At 47.0% G+C, this 19192-nt stretch overlaps 1 protein-coding gene across 2 annotated transcripts in view; it reads left to right on the top strand.

Moving 5' to 3' along the window:
- Nucleotides 1-18829, top strand: part of LOC142558622 (uncharacterized) — a 55686-nt gene extending 36857 nt beyond the window's left edge. Inside the window, exons 4-6 of one of the 2 annotated variants that reach the window (XM_075670798.1) lie at nt 1641-1916; nt 17754-17883; nt 17965-18829. In XM_075670798.1, coding sequence (XP_075526913.1) covers nt 1641-1916; nt 17754-17883; nt 17965-18030 — 472 coding nt within the window. In that variant the 3' untranslated portion in view covers nt 18031-18829. Of the gene's footprint in view, nt 1-1640; nt 1917-17753 lie in introns of both variants that reach the window. The other variant, XM_075670797.1, reaches the window with a different exon arrangement.
- Nucleotides 18830-19192: the final 363 nt, after the last annotated feature.

Here is a 19192-nt window from a genome sequence, read left to right on the forward strand (position 1 = left end):
TGGTGCATACATAGACGAGGGACAAAAAAGAATGCTGAAGACAAGCGCTGACTTCCAACTGATTTTTATTTTGAGAAACAAACGTATATATACTGAGACACCGAGACAAAAGCGCCACCTACAAAGCGTCAACCCGACATGAGTATGTATTCAAAATTCATGACCTAAGATGAACGAGAGCGCATGCGTGACCTCAGAAAAACCAGAAGAAAACGGGTTAACCGAGGGGCCCGATTTTTATTAGTCATATCATAAGAAGCCAACAAACACTGACACCAAGGACAACATAGGGGAAATTACTTGTGCTGAATAAATGAAATAAAGAAACGATACATTAGTGGAAATTAAAGTGGATGAAAAAACAACTTGCCGCAGGTGGGAACCGAACCCACAACCTTCGCATTTCGCGTGCGATGCTCTACCAATTGAGCTACAGCGGCGCTGTTTCCCCATCCACTTTCTTGGGTATTTATGTGTATTTTGGTATTTATGTATGGTATTTATTCTTCTTGTTCATTACATAACGAGGGTCTCGAATCCGGCTACATTGACGCCTTCAGGTAGCATATGTGGGTTTATTGACCAGTTGCCTTCACCCAAAAAAAAAAGATCACGTTCTCGTGACGCCTGCGGCAAGAAGGACGTTCCACGTCCGCCGCCAAGGTCTGTGAGTGGTGGCGCTGGCTAACACTCCCAGGGTTCTACTAGGACACATAAATACCCAAGAAAGTGGATGGGGAAACAGTGCCGCTGTAGCTCAATTGGTAGAGCATCGCACGCGAAATGCGAAGGTTGTGGGTTCGGTTCCCACCTGCGGCAAGTTGTTTTTTCATCCACTTTAATTTCCACTAATGTATCGTTTCTTTATTTCATTTATTCAGCACAAGTAATTTCCCCTATGTTGTCCTTGGTGTCAGTGTTTGTTGGCTTCTTATGATATGACTCAGAAAAACCAGTTCTTTGTTTGTTAACGCAATTGATGGCTTGCTGAGTCACCATCGGCAATCGCTGCTGCTTCAATGATAAGTCGGGTGCATTCATTAGAATGCCTAGCTAAGATAGTGGTTTCTTCAAAAGCGGGATACGATTGATACCATGGAATACCAACTAGCCCGTACCCAAACCTTGCTTCTGCTATCAGGCGTTCTCCTTTCTCCCTCCCCACCTCTTTCTAATTGCAGAGAGATTAATTGAGTAGTTCCTGGTTCTGAAACCGAACAACTGGATTGGTTGCACCTACTTAAGTTGGCAGAGTATTTCCTGGTTCAGGCTGTTATCTCCACTTCTCAACAGAACCACAAGACACGCACTGTTTGCCTTTGCTGGCATTACCCCAGACTTGAGTACCTGGCGTTTCTCATGCTTTCTAGTTTCCTGCTGTGCTGTTTAGCAATTCGAAGGGGCGATGTAAAAAAAAAAAAAAAAAAGGCTTCCGAACAATGAAAGGGACTATACACTGTTGGGAAAATGGCTCTATTTCCACCTTCCCACCTGTATCGGCAGACTTGGAGCCTTGTCAAGCTTGCCATGCTTGATTGCATAGTGTAAATAAATCGTACGTAGCCACAGCTTTCCCACAGGCAGTGGCACGACGCACTGGATGCTTGGTGTGCACGTGACCAGTTGGTTTGCCCATGCAGCGGTGGCATTGGGGCGTCGTTCCCGTGCAAGTGGTGCGGCCGGTCGTTCGACTCCCTGCGGGGCTTGCTGAAGCACGAGCAGGTGCACCAGTGGAAGCGGACGGCTGCCAACCAGCCGCTCTTCAAGTGCTCCAGGTGCGGCAGCATCTACAAGTACCTGGGCGGGCTGGTGCGCCACAGGCTCGCCTGCGCCAAGGGAGCAGGCACCAGGCAGCCGCCAAGGGAGAAGGCAGCCGCCAGAGGAGGAGAAGGCGGCGACGGCACCAAGACGTTCGGGTACGTTCGCTGCCGGTGCACTGCGTACGATACTGCTTCAATGCAAAAGTGGGGGAAAAGCAGGCTGGTGAACAAGCAATTGGCAACTACGGCATGGACTACGTTGCTAGACTAGCTTCAGTTTTAAAACTCGGCGCCGTTGCGCGGAACCGCCACCTGCCCACGCCTTCGTGGCACTGCAGTCGCGCCCAGCTTCACCTCCTCACTAACCGGCTACGCAGGCGGGCAGGACTAAGCACGCGGTGCAGCGTTGGTGTATTCTGTGGTTCGTTGTTGACGGCGAATTTCAGCAAGCATGTCGTTCGTGGAACTGTAGCCTTCGCCGAGTTTCTTAAGAATATCAGCAGACGATGCCGACGTGCTGCGTACCTGGCTGCAGAGGCCGCTATCGGAACGATGTCGACAGTTCGGCGCACCACTTTTTCTGTGCTCCTAGTAATGCGACGCTTCACTTGGCGTGAAACAGAGCAATTCCTCGTGCTGACCGGGAACTCTGCGAAATCCACGGCACGCGCTCGTGCCACTGCTGCCGTGTTCGTCGTCGTCTCCCACAGCTGGCTGCGTTGCCATTCATTTTTCCACTGTAGAATTTCACTTCACTTCTGTCGTCGTAATGGGGAGGCCGTGTTTACGGGGGTATGAGTCATTGCTTAAGGGAGTATGAGCCACCCATTGTCTTACGTAACTGACCGATTTAATTTTGAAGAAATTTAATTTCGTAGAATCACAAGCGGCAAATCACGGGCGAAGGCTGCTAATCACGCCGCCGACCAAACTCGAGACATCAAACGCAAGCAACAACTGTGGACTGCGGGCATACCGTCTGTGACATTGTTCTCTCCGTCGCAGCCGATTGCGTGTGTAACCTCATAATTGAGAAATACTTTAATGAACCCTCGGGATTGACCCAGTGATAAACACAGGGGCCGCACATTTTAGCTTCGCTGATTAACCTTCACAGAATGAAAAACCCGACTTCTTTCTTTTTGTGTGTGTGTGTGTGGCTTGTATGTACAAAGACCGACCTCATCTTTCTTTTTGTAACGCTTCTTTGGCATGGTGAGAAGCTTCGGTGGGGATGAAGATCATCCTGCAATCTTGCACTTCGGCCAGATCTTCAGGCTCCTGAGCTAAACTGCGCGAAACGTTAAGACAGGAAGAAACACACAACATTTAGAAACGCAGCTTCTGCGCTTCGCTGTATGCGTTTCTTCCTTTCGTGCAGTTTGCCCCTTTTTTCAGTATGAACCAACTGGCCCGACAAATCTTATTGCTTTAAGTGGATACCACTTTCTCATGGTATCACCAATTCGGACAGGGGAGAATGCCAGTGAGCGTGAAACACGCGCAAACTGCCTGTCCGCACGAGCTCAAGGCCGCGGCGAGGCGTCTGCAGTGGAGCTCGAGGGAACGGCGCTGCCATCTGGCGGCTGTCACAGAAGTGGCGACAGCGGCTGCAAGTGTGCGGGCGGAGAGTTTTACAAATGAAGCTAGTCTAGTAACGTTGGGCGTGGATACTGGGAACACTCAAGGAAAGATGTTGGTAAAATTCATGGAAACGAATAAGCTGCGAATAATGAACACCTTCTTCAGGAAGCGTTGGAACAAAAAGTGGACCTGGAAAAGCCGTAATGGTGAAACAAGAAATGAAACAGATATCATAGTTTTTGCTGATCCCAGCATAGTGCAAGATGTACAAGTGTTATGTAGGGTAAAGTGCAGTGTTCGTAGTTTGGTGAGGGTTTGGTTACAACTGAGGCATTTACCTCAATTGTAAGAGAGAAAGAGTAAAACTGGTCAAGGAGAACCTGGCCAACCTAGATGCATAAGGGTAAAAGCAGACCAATTCAGGTTGGTACTTCTTAACAAATATGCAGCTCTAGAACAGAGAGATGAAGATGACACAGAGGTAATGAATGAAACCGTAATGAGGCTGGCTTCAGAGGTAGCAATTGAAGTGGGAGGTAAGGCACCAAGGCAACCAGTAGGTAAGCTCTCCCAAGTAACAAAGGACCTAAGAAAGGAACGACAAAGCATGAGTGTCCAGCCCAAGAGATCAGATATAATTCGCCAACTGTCAAAACTGATCAACAAGGCGAAAATAAGTGATATTCGAAACTATTACATGAGAAAGACTGAGGAAGCTGTGAAAAATGGATGCAGCATGAAATCAGTGAGAAGGAAACTTGGCATCAGACAAACCAAGGTGTATGCACTAAAAGATAACTAGGGTAATATCATCAGCAATCTCGAATGTAGAGTAAAAGCACCGGGAAGAATTTTATACTGACCTGTACAGTACCCAGAGGAGCCACGATACCTCCATTCAAAGCAGTAATGAACAGGCTGCAGAGGCTCCTACTATAACTAGCGATGAGGTCAGAAGGGCCTTGCAAGACGTGAAACGGGAAAAAGCGGCAGGAGAAGATGGAGTAACCGTCGATTTAATCAAAGATGGAGGAGACATAATGCTTGGAAAACTGGCGGCTCTTTATACGAAGTGTCTATCGACTGCAAGGGTCCCAGAAAACTGGAAGAATGCAAACATTATAGTAATCCACAAAAAGGAAGACGTTAAAGAACTGAAAAATTATAGGCCCATTAGCTTACTCCCAGTATTTTATAAAATATTTACCAAAATAATACCCAATAGGTAAGCGCAACACTGGACCTTAGTCAGCCAAGGGAACAGGCTGGCTTCAGAAAGGGATACTCAACAATGGATCACACCCATGTCATTAATCAGGTTATCGAGAAATCCTCAGAGTACAATAAGCCTCTCCATATGGCTTTCATGGATTACGAAAGAGCATTTGATTCAGTAGAGATACCAGCAGTCATGGAGGCATTACATAAAGAAGGTGTACAGGCCCTTACGTATAGCTTCGAAAATATCTGCAGAGGTTCTACAGCTACCTTAATCTCCACAAGAAAAGTAATAAGATACCTATAAAGAAAGGGGTCAGACAAGGAGAGACAATCTCTCCAATGCTATTCACTGCGTACTTGGGAGCAGTATTCAAGCTATTAAACTGGGTAGGCTTAGGATTGAGACTCAATGGCGAATATTTCAGCAACCTTCGATTTGCAGATTACATTGTCCTGTTCAGCAATGCTGGGGATAAGTTGCAACAAATGATTGAGCACGTTAACAAAGAGAGTGTAAGAGTGGGATTGAAGATTAATATGCAGAAGACAAAGATAATGATGAATAACTGGGCAAGGGAACAAGAGTTCGGGATTTCCAGTCAGCCTCTAGAGTCTGTGAAGAAGTACGTTTGCCTAGGTCAATTGCACACAGGGGACTCTGATCATGAGAAGGAAATTCCCAGAATAATAAAAATGGGTTGGAGCGCATGCAGCAGACATTGCCTTCTCCTGACTGCAAGCTTACCATTATCACTAAAAAGGAAAAAAAATGTGCAAGGTGTGCAATCAATGCATTGTACCGGTGCTAACATATGGGGCAGAAACTTGGAGTCTGACAAAGAAGCTCAAAAACATGTTAAGGACCACGCAAAGAGTGATGAAATTAAGAATGTTAGGCATAATGTTAAGAGACAGGAAGAGAGTGGTGTGGATCACAAAGCAAACTGGGATAGCCAATATTCTAATTGACATTATAGCTGGGCAGGTCACGTAATGCGCAGATTAGATAACTGTTGGACCATTAGGGTTACAGAATGGGTGCCAAGAGAAGGTAAGCGCAATCAAGGACAGCAGAAGACTAGGTGGAGTGATGAAATGAAGGAATTTGCAGGCGCTAGTTGGAATCGGTTGGCGCAGGACAGGAGCAATTGGAGATCGCAGGGTGAGTGAGGCCTTCTTCTTGCAGTGGACATAAAATAGGCTGATCATGATGGTTACTTTACTGTAAAACGACATTAATTCGGATTTTTCGGGACTAAAAGCTGTCCGAATTAACTGCCTGTCGAATGATCGAGGGTGTCCAGAAAACAATTCGCAAATGCTTACTACGCGAACACGCCTTCATTTACTGAATGAATCGGCACATCGTGTTTCTATTTTGCGCAAAAGCAGTGCAGAAGCTGCAGTTCTCGTCGGCTCGACTCGTCGGCTCTCACAGTGGTGATCGAGAAGTGGCATCGCCGTGGAGTTCCCACCCTGGCTTGCCACGATGTCATAGATTGTGATGGTGGCTGCTCCTGCATAGTCTTCGTTTTTATCGCTGAATGTGGACTTCATGGTATGCTAAGAGTCGAAAGTCTGAACTTACAAATTTAAAGAATTCTTGCCAGCCCAAATATGAAAAAGTATTTTGAAGTCTGTGACATCATCCTGGTGCTCATGTTCTGGCACAAAATTTAATATGATGAACTGTGACCTTCATTTGCTGTTTTAATAATCTGCTACTGCAAAATTGAAGAGAATGGAGTTTCGGAAGAATAGGGCTTGCTTGATTTTCCGTTTAATGTTCCTTAGCTTTGTGCAGTCCACTGCGTCCATCGGGATGTGCTGTGGTGAATCACTTATTTTCTCCTCAATCTGATGAGGAAACGATTGTGTAAACCAAAGCGAATTCTCTCAACTGTATACTTCCTTTTTCTTTGTGTGCTTTCGGGGAAACTTTGCATCTGCTCCAACCATGGCAGTAGGGGCTCCACAAGCAGACTCTTGCCTGTCCCTGTGGCTGCTTCAAAAACTCTGAAGGGCGTCCCCACCACTGTACGTGCCAAACTAGCGGCAACAGAGCCATGTCACGCGTGTTTGGTGCATCAAGGCTGTTGCACCACAAAGGGGGCATCCAGATGGGGACCTACGTTCTGTCTGCAGTGCTTCTGCAGTTCGAGAAATCCATGTACTGCAGGGAGGACCACATGTTGTCGCACTTAGTGTTGAAAAGCCATGTGATGGACATCTAAGGGACAGTCTCAAAACATGTCTTCGGATTGGAGTGCAAAGAATGTGTGTGTGTCAGGTTGACGGAAATGAGCATGCTTGTATCCTATGAAAGAAAAATTGTATTTTTAATTTAGAAAGTAAAGTGGTGCGACAATGTCCTGTGGCATCGCTCGATGGTGAAACGCTGCAAACAACTGGCGTACAGTCGCGGGCAGGAGGAGTTGGGGACCAAAGGTTCCGTGTTTTTTTTTTTCTTTTTGCGGCCTGGCTATTGCAGCTGTAATTTGGAGCACATACCTGTGTTTGCGCAATGTATTAAACCTTTTCAGACTCCAAAGCTGCATTTAATACATTTTAATTCTTTTCGGATGCCGTGGTCTCCAAATGTTTATTTGTGACTGTACCTTCACATAACCAAAAAGTTCCACAGGGAGAGTTGTTTTGCTTGTAATCAATATTGTACGGCCTAAAATTGTATTATATGCTCTTCTGCTAAAATTTCCTTGCATGCGAGAGTAATTTATTTCTTTTCCAACTAGCAGATGTAGAAAAGTGGTGCCACCTAGTGCAAATTAATGGAGTTTCGGTGAACTGAGCTATTATTAGACAGCAAATTATTAGACGACGACACAAAGGTTCGTAGTTTTATCGGTGGAATAAAGTGCAGTGAACATTCGCTTACTCGCTTTTAAGTCGAGCACGAATATAGGTCAACCCGTATATATTGTGCTCTCCGAGAAATAAAAAATGATTGGAAACTAGGTTGTCCAATATCTTTTGAGAAACAGAAAAATTGGAACGTGACAATAAGCTCTACTTGGCAACTCCTAGTTGCTGCCACGAGCCACGTCCTTGCCAGAAATGTCGGGAAAGTTGTCCCTGTCGGATGCTTTGCAGGCTTGCTTGGCATCCCAAACGACGTCCTCCTCGGTGCCATCGAGTGCGTTTGAAATGCAGCATTTCTTGAAGCCAGTCCTGGTAATTTCTGATGGCAGGTCCACCTCTCCTTGACCCACATTGCGACTTGGTCGAGGGGATCCTTCCTGCGGCACCCTGTCGCTGTGTTGTCTCTCGCTCTCTGTGGCACTTGGCAAGATGGTCCTCGAGAGGCCCATTGTCGGCGACGTCCAATGGTTGCAGTTGACACGTCATACCACGGGGTATGACGATCAGGCTTGTGTCTGCCTTCTGTAGGGTCTCCTTGACGGTCGGGCGAACGTGGCCTCCAAACGAGACCAGCACGTTTGGAAGGTCCAAGCCGTCTCGAACGATTATTTGACCATGGCCTCGTTGGTGAATCCTTTTGTGCGGTTGACTGCCTCCTCAGGGAAGTGCTCGTTCCTGGAGTGGCTTTCCGGTGAGACACAAGGTTCGGCGGCAGCTCCCTCCCGTGTGCAGTGCAGCGCGGTGCAACAGGGAATCGTGTGCACTCGCCTGTCGTGGACAGGCGCACATCCTCTGCTGTGACTGTTGTGCAACTGGGCATGTCGAGGTAGGCCTGTGTTTGGTCAGCGTTTCCAATCTGGCCAAAAAGGCACGGTGAAACCTCGTTCAACTGTAGTTTGCTGGAGCTTGGAAAAAGCACATGCTAAAGGGTAGTACTGCTTAACCATCCTGAGATCGCCCAGTTAGCTGTCAAAAACAGAACGTGGAGAGAGTGCAGTATTTGCACTTGCAGTATTTATTCACCTCGTGCGACAAAAGTGTTATTTTTGTTTTATGCCGCGGCTGCCTAGCAATGATGACAGCAGCCTCAGCCTTACTGAAGCTGCGAGCCAGCTTTTCAGCCAGCCCCCTATCTCGGCAAACACTCGCTTGGCAGCAAACACTCGCTTCCTCGTTGGCGTTGCATACAATGGAATCTCTATAAACGAAAATCTCTTAAACAAACCTGCTGCTTAAACGGGACACCATCCTCATGATTGGCTGGTTTTGTATTCATACAACCCTTCAGCTTTGTCTCGCAGTAAATGGAACTCCTTATAAACGGAACCAATTTCCCTGGTCCCTTCGGGTTCCATTTAAAGAGAGTCCACTGCATTCTCTGTGCACGGGTGCCACTGCGCTGCAGAAGTCGCAGGGCACCTTTTTCATTGCGGGCTGCTATTCTCATCACGTCGATTGCATTCGTGACGCTCGCGTAATGCGCAGCACTGTTGGGCCCCAATTGCCTGTGCTGTCGCTTTCCGTGTTGTCCTCTTCACTGTCATTAGGCGACACTTTGGCAACAACAGAGGCAACACTGGCGAGAAGTCGGAACCCCGCAGCCGACATTGCGGTCGCAGCAGCACTGCAGAGCAACTTCTTCGCATTCCAAATGCCACACACCGTAGCCAATAGCAGATGCCCGTCACGTGCCAGCGCCGACTTCGTGTCACGTTCGATAGCACGAACAATGTCCAATTTTTCTTGTATGCTGAACACCTGGCATTTTTTATGCGAGCTTTGGCACGATGCGAGTCCTAGCTTGCACAACACCACAACATTTTCTGGCACGGCACCAAAATGATGTTGATGCGGCTTCACGCGCAAACGCACAGGGCACTTGGAGGCCGTTCTTCCCATCTCTGAGGCTTGTTGTTCTGCCAGGCTGCCCCAACGGGGACAGTGCACCGCCGTAATTGCGTGACGAAAAGTAGAAACATTACGTGTTAACCGATGTGTACACAATAAGCTGGTACGGTTTATGGAGATACAAAACACATTGTTTTCAATGGCCACTAAGTCGGGGATTTGACATTGCTACATTTAAGCCTAAACTACTGTTCAAGCGGTACGGTTTAATGAGGTTTTACTGTATCATGTTCACTCGAATCTAATGGACACTTTTTTTTCCCGATAGAATGGGTCCAAACATTGCGTGCGCATTAGAATTAGCACGACCCTAAATCTGCGGTACCGTATCGCCATCGGCATTTCTATATGGCCACCTCGTACGTGCCAACGTTTATAGATATCCTTCCTTTAGTTTTACAACTTCTCTCCAGCCCTGCACGACCTGTTCCTAGGGAGGGAACTGCGGTCTCGCTTTTGGGCCAAACGAGCGGTGCTGCTCTGCTGACTGGTGTGCACACTGGTTTGTTTACCCTGCATCCTGTGTGGGAGCATGATTCTCACTGTCCATGCCTCGTTACTGTCCGTGTGCACGTGGCCGGCTGTCGAGGTCTTTTGCATCTCGTACAAGTTCGGCGCTTATGGTGATGCAAGTACCTGTGACGTACGGGTCATCGAGTGTTGATATCGTGCGCACGCTTTGGTCTGTAGGCCCACTTTTTTTCACCACTCCTGTTGCCACATTTACGTCGTGTTATAGAACTTCACGACAACATGTCGGCATGTTTCATGTCTGTTTCCACCAGCGGGTACAAGAAAGGCCCTACAGTTGACACGTACAATTGAATTTCGTTAATTTGAACAATCCTAATGCAAACTTCGAGTTTATTCGAACTGACGCTGTGGTCCCATTAAAGTTGGGTGTATTTCAGTGGGCGAAAACGCCCGGTACTTTAAGCGCTTGAGCATTTCTGGCGGTTAATTCGAGCAGTCGCGCTCCGACAATGCTCTCAGCAGCATGCCAAATCGCATGGCACCGCCCCTGACCAGCATTGCCCTGACCCCACGATAGAGGAAAAGCTTCGGAGAGACCCCTCAATGCTGCGAAAAAAAAAAAAAGAAGAATGTTGTGGAAATTCCGTTTTCTCTCTCAATTGGCAAGGTCGCCATTCGTGGGTCGAGCCATAATGTCCCAGCCACTTTAGCGACAAGCCACGTGGGAGGGATCGGTCCTGGGCCAATTTTTTACAGCTCGCCACAGCAGCAAGCAAACCACAAGCGGAGGAGACCAATGAGGGCGGCCCCTACAGTGACGTAGATCGGTAAACTGGTGTCGTGCAGAACTGCCTCACCACTTCATTCGTACTCTTGTCTGGTTCAGCCATACCGCTTGTTTCGCACTATCGTGTGCTCGCGTCGGCTCTCGCTCGCGCTTGTATTGTTGGCTTGGCTTGGTCTCCTTTGCACCTGTTTTACAATGACGAGTCTAAATCGAAATGTCCCGATGCAAAGTTTGTTGGAGACAGTGTTGGAGACAGTGCGCCATATCTGATTCTGTACAAGACAGACCCTGAATACAAACAAGGTCGCGAAGGTGACACCCAGTATCTCGTCCTCCTTGTGTTTTACACCAATATGATTATGATCAGTGGCAACGAGTTCATCTTGCCAAGACATAACTCACGTTAAGCAAAAAGGATGAAGAACAGATCGGCACCGTGTTTACGTAGACGTACGAAAAAGGAAGCAAGCACGCAGAGCAGAGCCCCGGTGCTTTCCCCCTCGATTCTCCTTGGCTCTCGTGGATGGGGGACCTCGGCATTCGATGGAGGCGCACGATCTTGGGCCAGTTGTACACCCCCAGGGGTGTAGACAGTTTTGAAGAATGGTGATACAGCATCGAGAATGCCGAAGGTAATGTTGGTGAGGAGTTGGTTTCTTAAAGGGACGCTAAAGGAAAGCATTAAGTCAGGCTAGATTGACAGAGTATTCGCCTAGGAGACGATCATCGTTTCCGGCATGCTAGTATATAATTTTTTGCCTAGGAAATTGCCGCCGAAGGTCCCGCCGCTGCTTCTCAATTTGAACCACCCAAGCCAAAGCAGAGGACTTGACGTCCACTCCACGACCGCCCTCTATACCATTGTCATGTCTTTTGTACTCTTTATTTTTGTAGACTCTTTAACACAGCGACCTGACTGCCGCTGTGTTAACAAGCGCCATAGAGAACATGAGCGATCCACACCAACAGGCACAGGTTCCCATTTGGCTCAACATTATAAAATATGCAAGTGCAAAGCCATGTTTCGTGATGCTACAATTTTGAAAAAAAGCCGTGATACCACCGCGTGAGAGTTATCGGAAGCATTCTTCATACAGTCATTGGGGTTACAGTGCATTAGTGTGCCTTCTTTAAACTTGTACAGTGCTGAATATGGTTTTTTAGATTCTGTCACATCAGTGCGCTCTTGTGATCGGGTGTTGGTGGTTCCTGCACATGGTGCTCACTGCGCATGTTCCTCTAGATTCTGCTGTCTATAAAGAAGTGACGCAATAAAATGATGCCAGTTGAGAGCGCCTTGTCCCGTCATCTTTCTTGTGTCCGTTGTTTTGCGCTAAACAAAGTAATTATGGATTCGCACCAACTAGTCTGCCAACGCATTGTGCTGAGTTACCCCTTACTTCGGACGTATGTCGGCAGTTTTAAAAGAGGGAGAGAGAGAGCGCCGACGACTGCACTCTGACCTTCTCGAAATTCAAAGGCGGCGAATCCGAGATATTTTCCATTTTGTGAAGCGCGTGCACTGTTCACGCGAACAAAATACCGGTAAAATGACCGTGCAAATAAACTGCAATAAAATGATATACTTGGGGAGGACCACTGAGTGAAATGGCTAAACTGCAATAAAATGATATACTTGGGAGACAACCACTGACTATTGTGCACTCCTGACGAGCAATTTGTTTTAATAAAGGTGACATCGTTTCTGCCCTGAGTACTCCTTAACCCGTGTGCCAATGGCAAAGATGGGATGCATTTTGTTTTTAACTTTAACTTTGGAATACTGTTGAAGTATGAGCTATAGCTATAGGTGGGTAGCTGGCACAAAAGGGATACTGATGTGACGCATAAAACATTTGAAGCACACTCGGATCGCACGGTTATCTTTTTGCAGTATTTTACTATAAGCAAGTGCACCAAGAAGATTTGGCACATGTAGCAGCTTTCAAATTTCAACAATAAAAAACGGAACTCCAGTGCTTAGATGTAGCTAGCCGAGTTACGAATAGGGCAGCAGTTTGGCGTAAGTAGGCGCTCTTCCCTTTAACTGAATGAATATCGTGCTTTGAACAGAAAGTTAGTGCTTGTAAGCGTGCATGTAAGTTGGCAAAATGCTGCATTCGTTGAGATTTGTAAATGGATGTACGTGAAAAGTATGCGAGCTTGGATCTTTCTAACTGCACTCGAGCCATTCTGCTTGTGGATAGCGATGGTGTAACACTTCTGGTCCATCGCCGATGGTGTAACAATTGATGACAGCTGTGTGTAGCCATGCAGCTGCGAAGGCCCAATTTCAACCGCCTTATGTCACAGCAAGATGTGTTTATATGCGTCGCATGGTTCAAATCTCCAAGAAACTGCTTTCATTTTACTTCGAAGGAGGTCGCTTTCAGGGCTAGCTGCTGTTATTCATACTTCAATGAGACACAGCTTGTGTATCTACCCTCCTGGTTGGGTTCTTTGTATAATAAACAGTGGCAGTGCAAGACTGCTCCTTTAATCAACGAGCCAGCCCATGCAAATGCCGAGCGCATCGACAAACAACCATAACTGCACTGGGATGCAGCAGACGACGCACGCTTGGCACAAAGGTAGACTGCAACGCTGCGTGCTGGCGGGAATGGCAGCGATGGGCGAGGCGAGGAGTTCGGAAGCTTGTAGGAAGTATATATACATATATAAGAAGTATGACTCGGCAGGTATATATAAATGCTTCTATGCACTTCTTGCCTAGATGTCGTAGCTTCCTCTATGTCCTGCAGTATGTGTGCTTAGGTTAGTCCACCGTATGGCCCCCATATCTGCCGTCTGCCTTCCTGTTTTCTGCGTTTGCTCTATGGCATGGAAGTGCCGACTGCGAAGACACACCGAGTTCATCACGATGCCGCAATTAAAAGGCAAGTGATCACATGTGTGGAGATGGACGGAAATGGGGCTGCATCGCAGGCGTTCCAACTTCCCAAAACTTGCGTGCGAGACTGACACAAATAGGAGAGTCATTCTACGAGCCGCGTGGCGCCTATGTTGAACGCAATCTGCGATGGGGCAGAACCTAGGCGCTGTGTTCTTGTCACTCACTTAGTTTGTGTTGAAGCGAGAGGCAGCACAAAGGCCAATTCACTTGCACCTGCTACCGCACTTCCTCACTCCAGCGTTTTGATCGCAAGTTTCTGCAGTCGAGTGAGATCTGCTCATGTTTGCTTGTGCGCGCGTGAAATCATACACACTAATTTAGTAAGTGAATATTTGCAAGTTTATACAGCTGATAAAACTACTATCCTTACTTCGTATAGCTGTCTACTAATTTGCTATCAGAATCGATGCTTCGCCTTTTGGGTGAAACTGCAGCTTTTTTTATTCATCACAACTTTAGTGTATTGGGAGTAAATCTGTTTTTCCATATAAGAATAAGTTGTATTTCTGTATGAAAGAATGAGGTGCGCGGTGCTGTAAAGGGCTTTCTTTCTTTAGGTCATGGCAAAGGGGTGCGTGCTACTATAGAGAGCATTTGCTTTTTTGGTCATGGAAGACGGGTACACATTACAATCTAGGGAGCGTTACGGTTGAGAATACGTACGGTAATCCTTCCGATGCCGGAGCTTGACAACATAGCACTGGGACTCCACCAGCTGTTCTTCGTATTCTGCTGGAAAACGGCGACAGAAAATTGTTCTACGACTAAGGGGGAGTCCATTGCGCCCCTTAAGCTTTTGGAACGAGCCCCGACCCGCTTTAGACGTTGAGCTGCCGGCCCCATCTCGTCGCGCCAACTGCGGTGCTTTCGTCCGAGTGTCTCGCAGGACACCCAAAGGCCCTTTGCACGCGAAGCCTCAGTTCTTTCTCGAGAGCGTTGTGCCTCCCATTTGCTGGGCCGCGAAAAGCACGACGCCGCCCGTTGCATACAAAAAGTTGGTCCCGCTGCTTTCTCCGACCCCTGGTCAGCTTTTCATTCACGTCGAACTTGCACCAAGTGGCGCAGTTGTAGGAGTTCTCGACAAAAAGTGCCGCTCAACGCTTGAAGTCGGCGGTGTCGCTCAACTGCGTGACAGCACATGCAAACTGTCACGCAGAAATGATCGCAAAATGGCGACGCAGAGGGAAACAACCATAAACAAGCGTGTTTTTCTAGCCAGGAACCTTGTTGTGACTTATATATTGTGCTAGCGCTTTTCTGCCACAAATTTCCTATTTTCATTATTTGTGCTTTGTGCAACTGCGGCTATGACGTATAGTATTGACATGTGTGCCAGGGCGTTTTGGTTTGCAGCCTTGGTCCTCGTGGCTCTGGCAGCGACCCTGTTACACAGTGGAGCTCCATTAGCTCAGTACTTCTGCTAGCTTTTATCACGAAATACAGGTCGGGATTCTTTGGTCATGGATATAGGTCAATAGCTAATTATGGGAAACATTTCAGAAAAAAAAAATGTCAACCTATATTCGAATAAACGCGGTAAATAATGAGCATGGTGTAACACTTCCACGGGTAAACATAAACAGATCTGGCTTGACGACTGCGAACACTTGCTGCCACGCTGCTGGTGCAATGACGGGCCGAAAGGAGCAGGCACTTCTTTAACACAGCTATAGCACTTGTGATTATGTGACCTCCAGCACTACAGAAAGAAGGTGCACATGTGGTGACCTCAGCCACGTCACGCTGGAGGTGGATGCCAAGATGTCTGTATGATGGGGTATTGCAAATCATGGTATTAGTGCTGAAACACACAGTGTGTGCATTTATGGCTAAGATGAATTAACTTGCATTTAGAGGTGTTAACAGACCAGTTTTGCACCAGATATAGCTTGGGTCAAGGTAATTTTGCTGAGTAGAACGGTTGTCAAAGCATTTAATAGTGCAGTAGATGATGCAGTCATCAGTGGACAACCTAATTGAGGTTGATATGTTAGAGGGTAAGTCGTTGATGTATGTGAAGAGTGATGAACCGAGGACACTGCCGTGGGTGACACGGGATGTGATGTCGCAAAGGTTAGGGAGAAAGTTGTTCTCCACCTTGACAATGCAGAAACTGGAAGCTAAAAAGCCAAGATAGTGTTAATGAATCTAAAGAAAGGGCAGACGACTTGGAAATAAAATGGCAATAAGGTACAGTATCGAAAGCTTTAGAGGAGGCTGTCAGTTTGGTCATTAGCATTCATGTTAAAGTGAAGGTCAGTTGTGAATTCCTATAACTGCGTGTCTGTCATGTGAGTAGCCTTTCCCGAAACCATGCTGATTAGAGAGAAAAAGTTATTGGATTCAAGGTGACAATAGATATTGCAGTAGAACTCGGTGTTGCCGGTTGTGACGCTACCCTCTTGCCTAGGCAACCTGCAGAGGCAACCATGTAAAGGGGCAGGAAGTACAAAGAGTCCTCGGCAATCACAGATGCGCTGCCAAGTTTGGTGGAAGTTGTCCACCATTTCCTCCTCTTGTTTGTGGGGCAGATAGGTGGTGTTAAAATCGCACTGCCTATATGACAGATCCCTTTGAGTAACAAATTTCAAAGTCATCTTAAAACTTTTTGTGCACAAACAAACAGGGAGGAAGAATAGGAGCAACACAAGGACGAGCGCCGACTCGCAGTTATGGACCTACTCGTACTTATGCTTAAATTTCAAAGGCTGTACTTTTGCTGGCAACGTGTGAGAAGCAGTAAAAAGATACGCCATGGCTGCCTTCTTTTCAACAATGTGGTGGTCATGACTTATTCCCAGCTCTTGCAGTTGCTTTCGGCGCCTGCCACTAGCTAGAGCATATCCGCTGAGATTGGTGTCTGTTTCTCGGAGGGAGCCTTTTGTGGGCTGGTTTTTGACACCGTGGTTGGGTGCCATTGCACTCTCTGAGATTCTCTCGGACCTGCCGCGATGGCTTAGCGGTTATGGTGTTGCACTGCTGCGTACGAGGTCGCGGGATCAAATCTCGGCCACGGCTGCCGTATTGCGATGGGGGTGAAATGCAAAAACACCCATGGCCCCGTGCATTGGGGGCACATTGAAGAACTCCAGGTGGTCAGAATTAATCTGGAGTCCCCCACCAGGGCATGCCTCAATCAATTGTGGTTTTGGCACAGTGCCAAGGGTGGAGGCACGCTGGGCTTGTGAGTGAAAAAAAGGGCAGCCAGAGAAGGGGGAGCAGTTGCTGGGCACCAGCTGAAGCCTGCCTTTTCCTGGGAGTGATGTCGGAGCCTCCTGCTAGACCTTGCATGGCCACAAAGTGCAGGCGTTGACAGCATTATTCAGAAGTTTCTGTTTCCACTGTTGAGCGCTATTGTAGGTGTGTGCAAAGTAGTTTGGCTAGTGACGCTTTGGTCTTATTTTCGCAGTTCACCTTTTGATATCCAGGGTCCGGCACAAGAACTTTTTGAGATATGTGGTGAAACCGCAGCGAGAAAAGATTTCTACTTAACCAATCTTTCAAGATATCAGTTCAAGTTAACGAGGGCAGAGTGCACAGGCAAAACTGTTAGGATTAGGAAAACTGTTAGGATTAGCCGATCAATTCGAATTTAGAGATTTTGAATAATCGGGACATTGCTGTGTATTGACACGTGTACTTGTTTATCTCTATCCGGTGACCGTGTTTCACTGTCTAAGAAATGTTATCGCTCGGCGCAGGACGTGTCTATGTATCCGAAGTTTCTCCAGTGGTTATCAATGGTTCTAGCTGCTGTCTGTTGCCGCCGAACCTTGTGTAATCTGATGGCATGTATGTGCGATGCGAATGGTGAAGTACCTTCTGGAAGCCGCGCACGCCCCAGCACTATGAGGTTATCACTCTGCACAAGATGGTGCATTCTGTATCTGAAATTTTATTCATGCCGTCTCTGATTTTGTAGTGAGAAAGTATTCTTTTATCACATTGTGAGTGCAATTTGAGTAGCGTACATTCTTGAATATATGTCAGCATTATTGATTACTCTGAAACGTTTGGTGAGACTTGTATAAAGAGCAGCCGGACTTGAGCCCAGAGTTTTACATTAAACAACTGTGCTCGCCTCTGGTGTTGGGATTTGAGTGTAGCTTGTCTTCCTTGGACCAAGTTCTCTCCCATTGTAGAGTTGAATTCTTAAGTCACATTTTAGTTTCTTTTTTTTCACCGCCACTACAATGCAACTGTGTTCGCGTTGTCTGGTGTGCAGGTGTAACAAGTGCGGGGCTGTCTTCAGCAACCAGGTCAGCCTTGCCAGGCACAAGGGATCGCACACGAGAAAAGCCAGGGCTGCATCCGGAAGTCGAGCACCGTGCCAGTGCAACTTGCCAAGCTGCAAGGTGTGCGGGTGGCACCAGAAGGCCGGTGGGAGTGTCGCCGCCGACCACAGCGCAGCCTACACTTGCCACTTGTGTTCGCAGGCGTTCCGCACCAAGGAGAAACTGAGCACTCACCTGATCACCAAGCACTTCAGGATGTCCGTTTAACTGGGCCGCCCGACGGTGCTGTAGACCTGAGCAGTACAAAACCAGAGGTGCAGAAATTCGTGGAACTTGCAATGGCAAACCGACTCATTTAACAGGATGACAGAGGGTGCACGCAAGATGTTTTTTGGTCGACTACATTGACAGTTCATTTCAAGATAATGTGACAGCACTACTTGAAAACCATGGTTTCATGTTTGTGCTTGGCGATTGGCAATTGCGATGAGGAAAACAAAGTTTACACACTGAAAGCATGCAGCAAAAAGCCAGGAGTGCATTCGCAGTTATGTTAGGAATGTCTCGCAGAGTGCTGCTAAACAAGGTGGGTCACAGTGAATTGCTTGACCTGGTTTGCGCATTCAGGTATGTGCAGTTGTGTACTACATGGAGGCGGCAAGAGTGGGTGCACACAGGACGTGTTCAGCCGCTCCTTTCTCAAGCGAAAAAAGAAATTCTCGACTGCCAAGCGTGCAGGTGTTGTTCCATTCTGCCAAGAAGCAGTATTTCTCAGTGATTACCAAGTGAAACGCAAGTATTACTAGAATTGAGAGAGTCCAATTTACGTGAAGTAGGCAGGTCGGCCATGCTTGAACAACGCGTACGTACATCACTAGCTTACTCTCAGTTTTTGAAACAAATGTGCTGCTACAAAGGCACTATATTTTCATACCTGCCAGTGTGCAGGTATGCCTGTTTGCATTTCCATAGCACACATGTTCTAGTTTCCATTCTCCATTGTTCATATCGCACAGAGCCTTTATGGTGGTGTGTTTAATGCAAATAAATATAATAGTGTTGCATCTGTTTTTGTCTCGTTCCACAGTGGTACAGTCGACTTTCATAATTCAACCCTGATGGGACTGACGAAATTGATCAAATTATCCTGGCGGGTTGAATGAACAAGATGCAGAAAAAAACAGAACACAGAGCTTGTTCATTTGGCAGTGTTCATCTAATTCCAATTCCCTGAATCAAATGTGAGCGCACTTCCTCTGTTTACAAAAAAAAAAAAGCTAACGTAGAGATAGCATTAAAGCTCCTAAACAAAGTAGAAATTAACGCCAGACAATTTTTTAGCAAGAAGTATGCGCTAGGGTCTAATATGTGTTGCATGGTGGCTGCCGGTGTTCTAAATTCATCTTTGCTGCAATGCAGCCATCCTATG

Source organism: Dermacentor variabilis, chromosome 9 (genome assembly GCF_050947875.1).
Source record: "Dermacentor variabilis isolate Ectoservices chromosome 9, ASM5094787v1, whole genome shotgun sequence".
Taxonomy (NCBI): Eukaryota; Metazoa; Arthropoda; class Arachnida; order Ixodida; family Ixodidae; genus Dermacentor; species Dermacentor variabilis.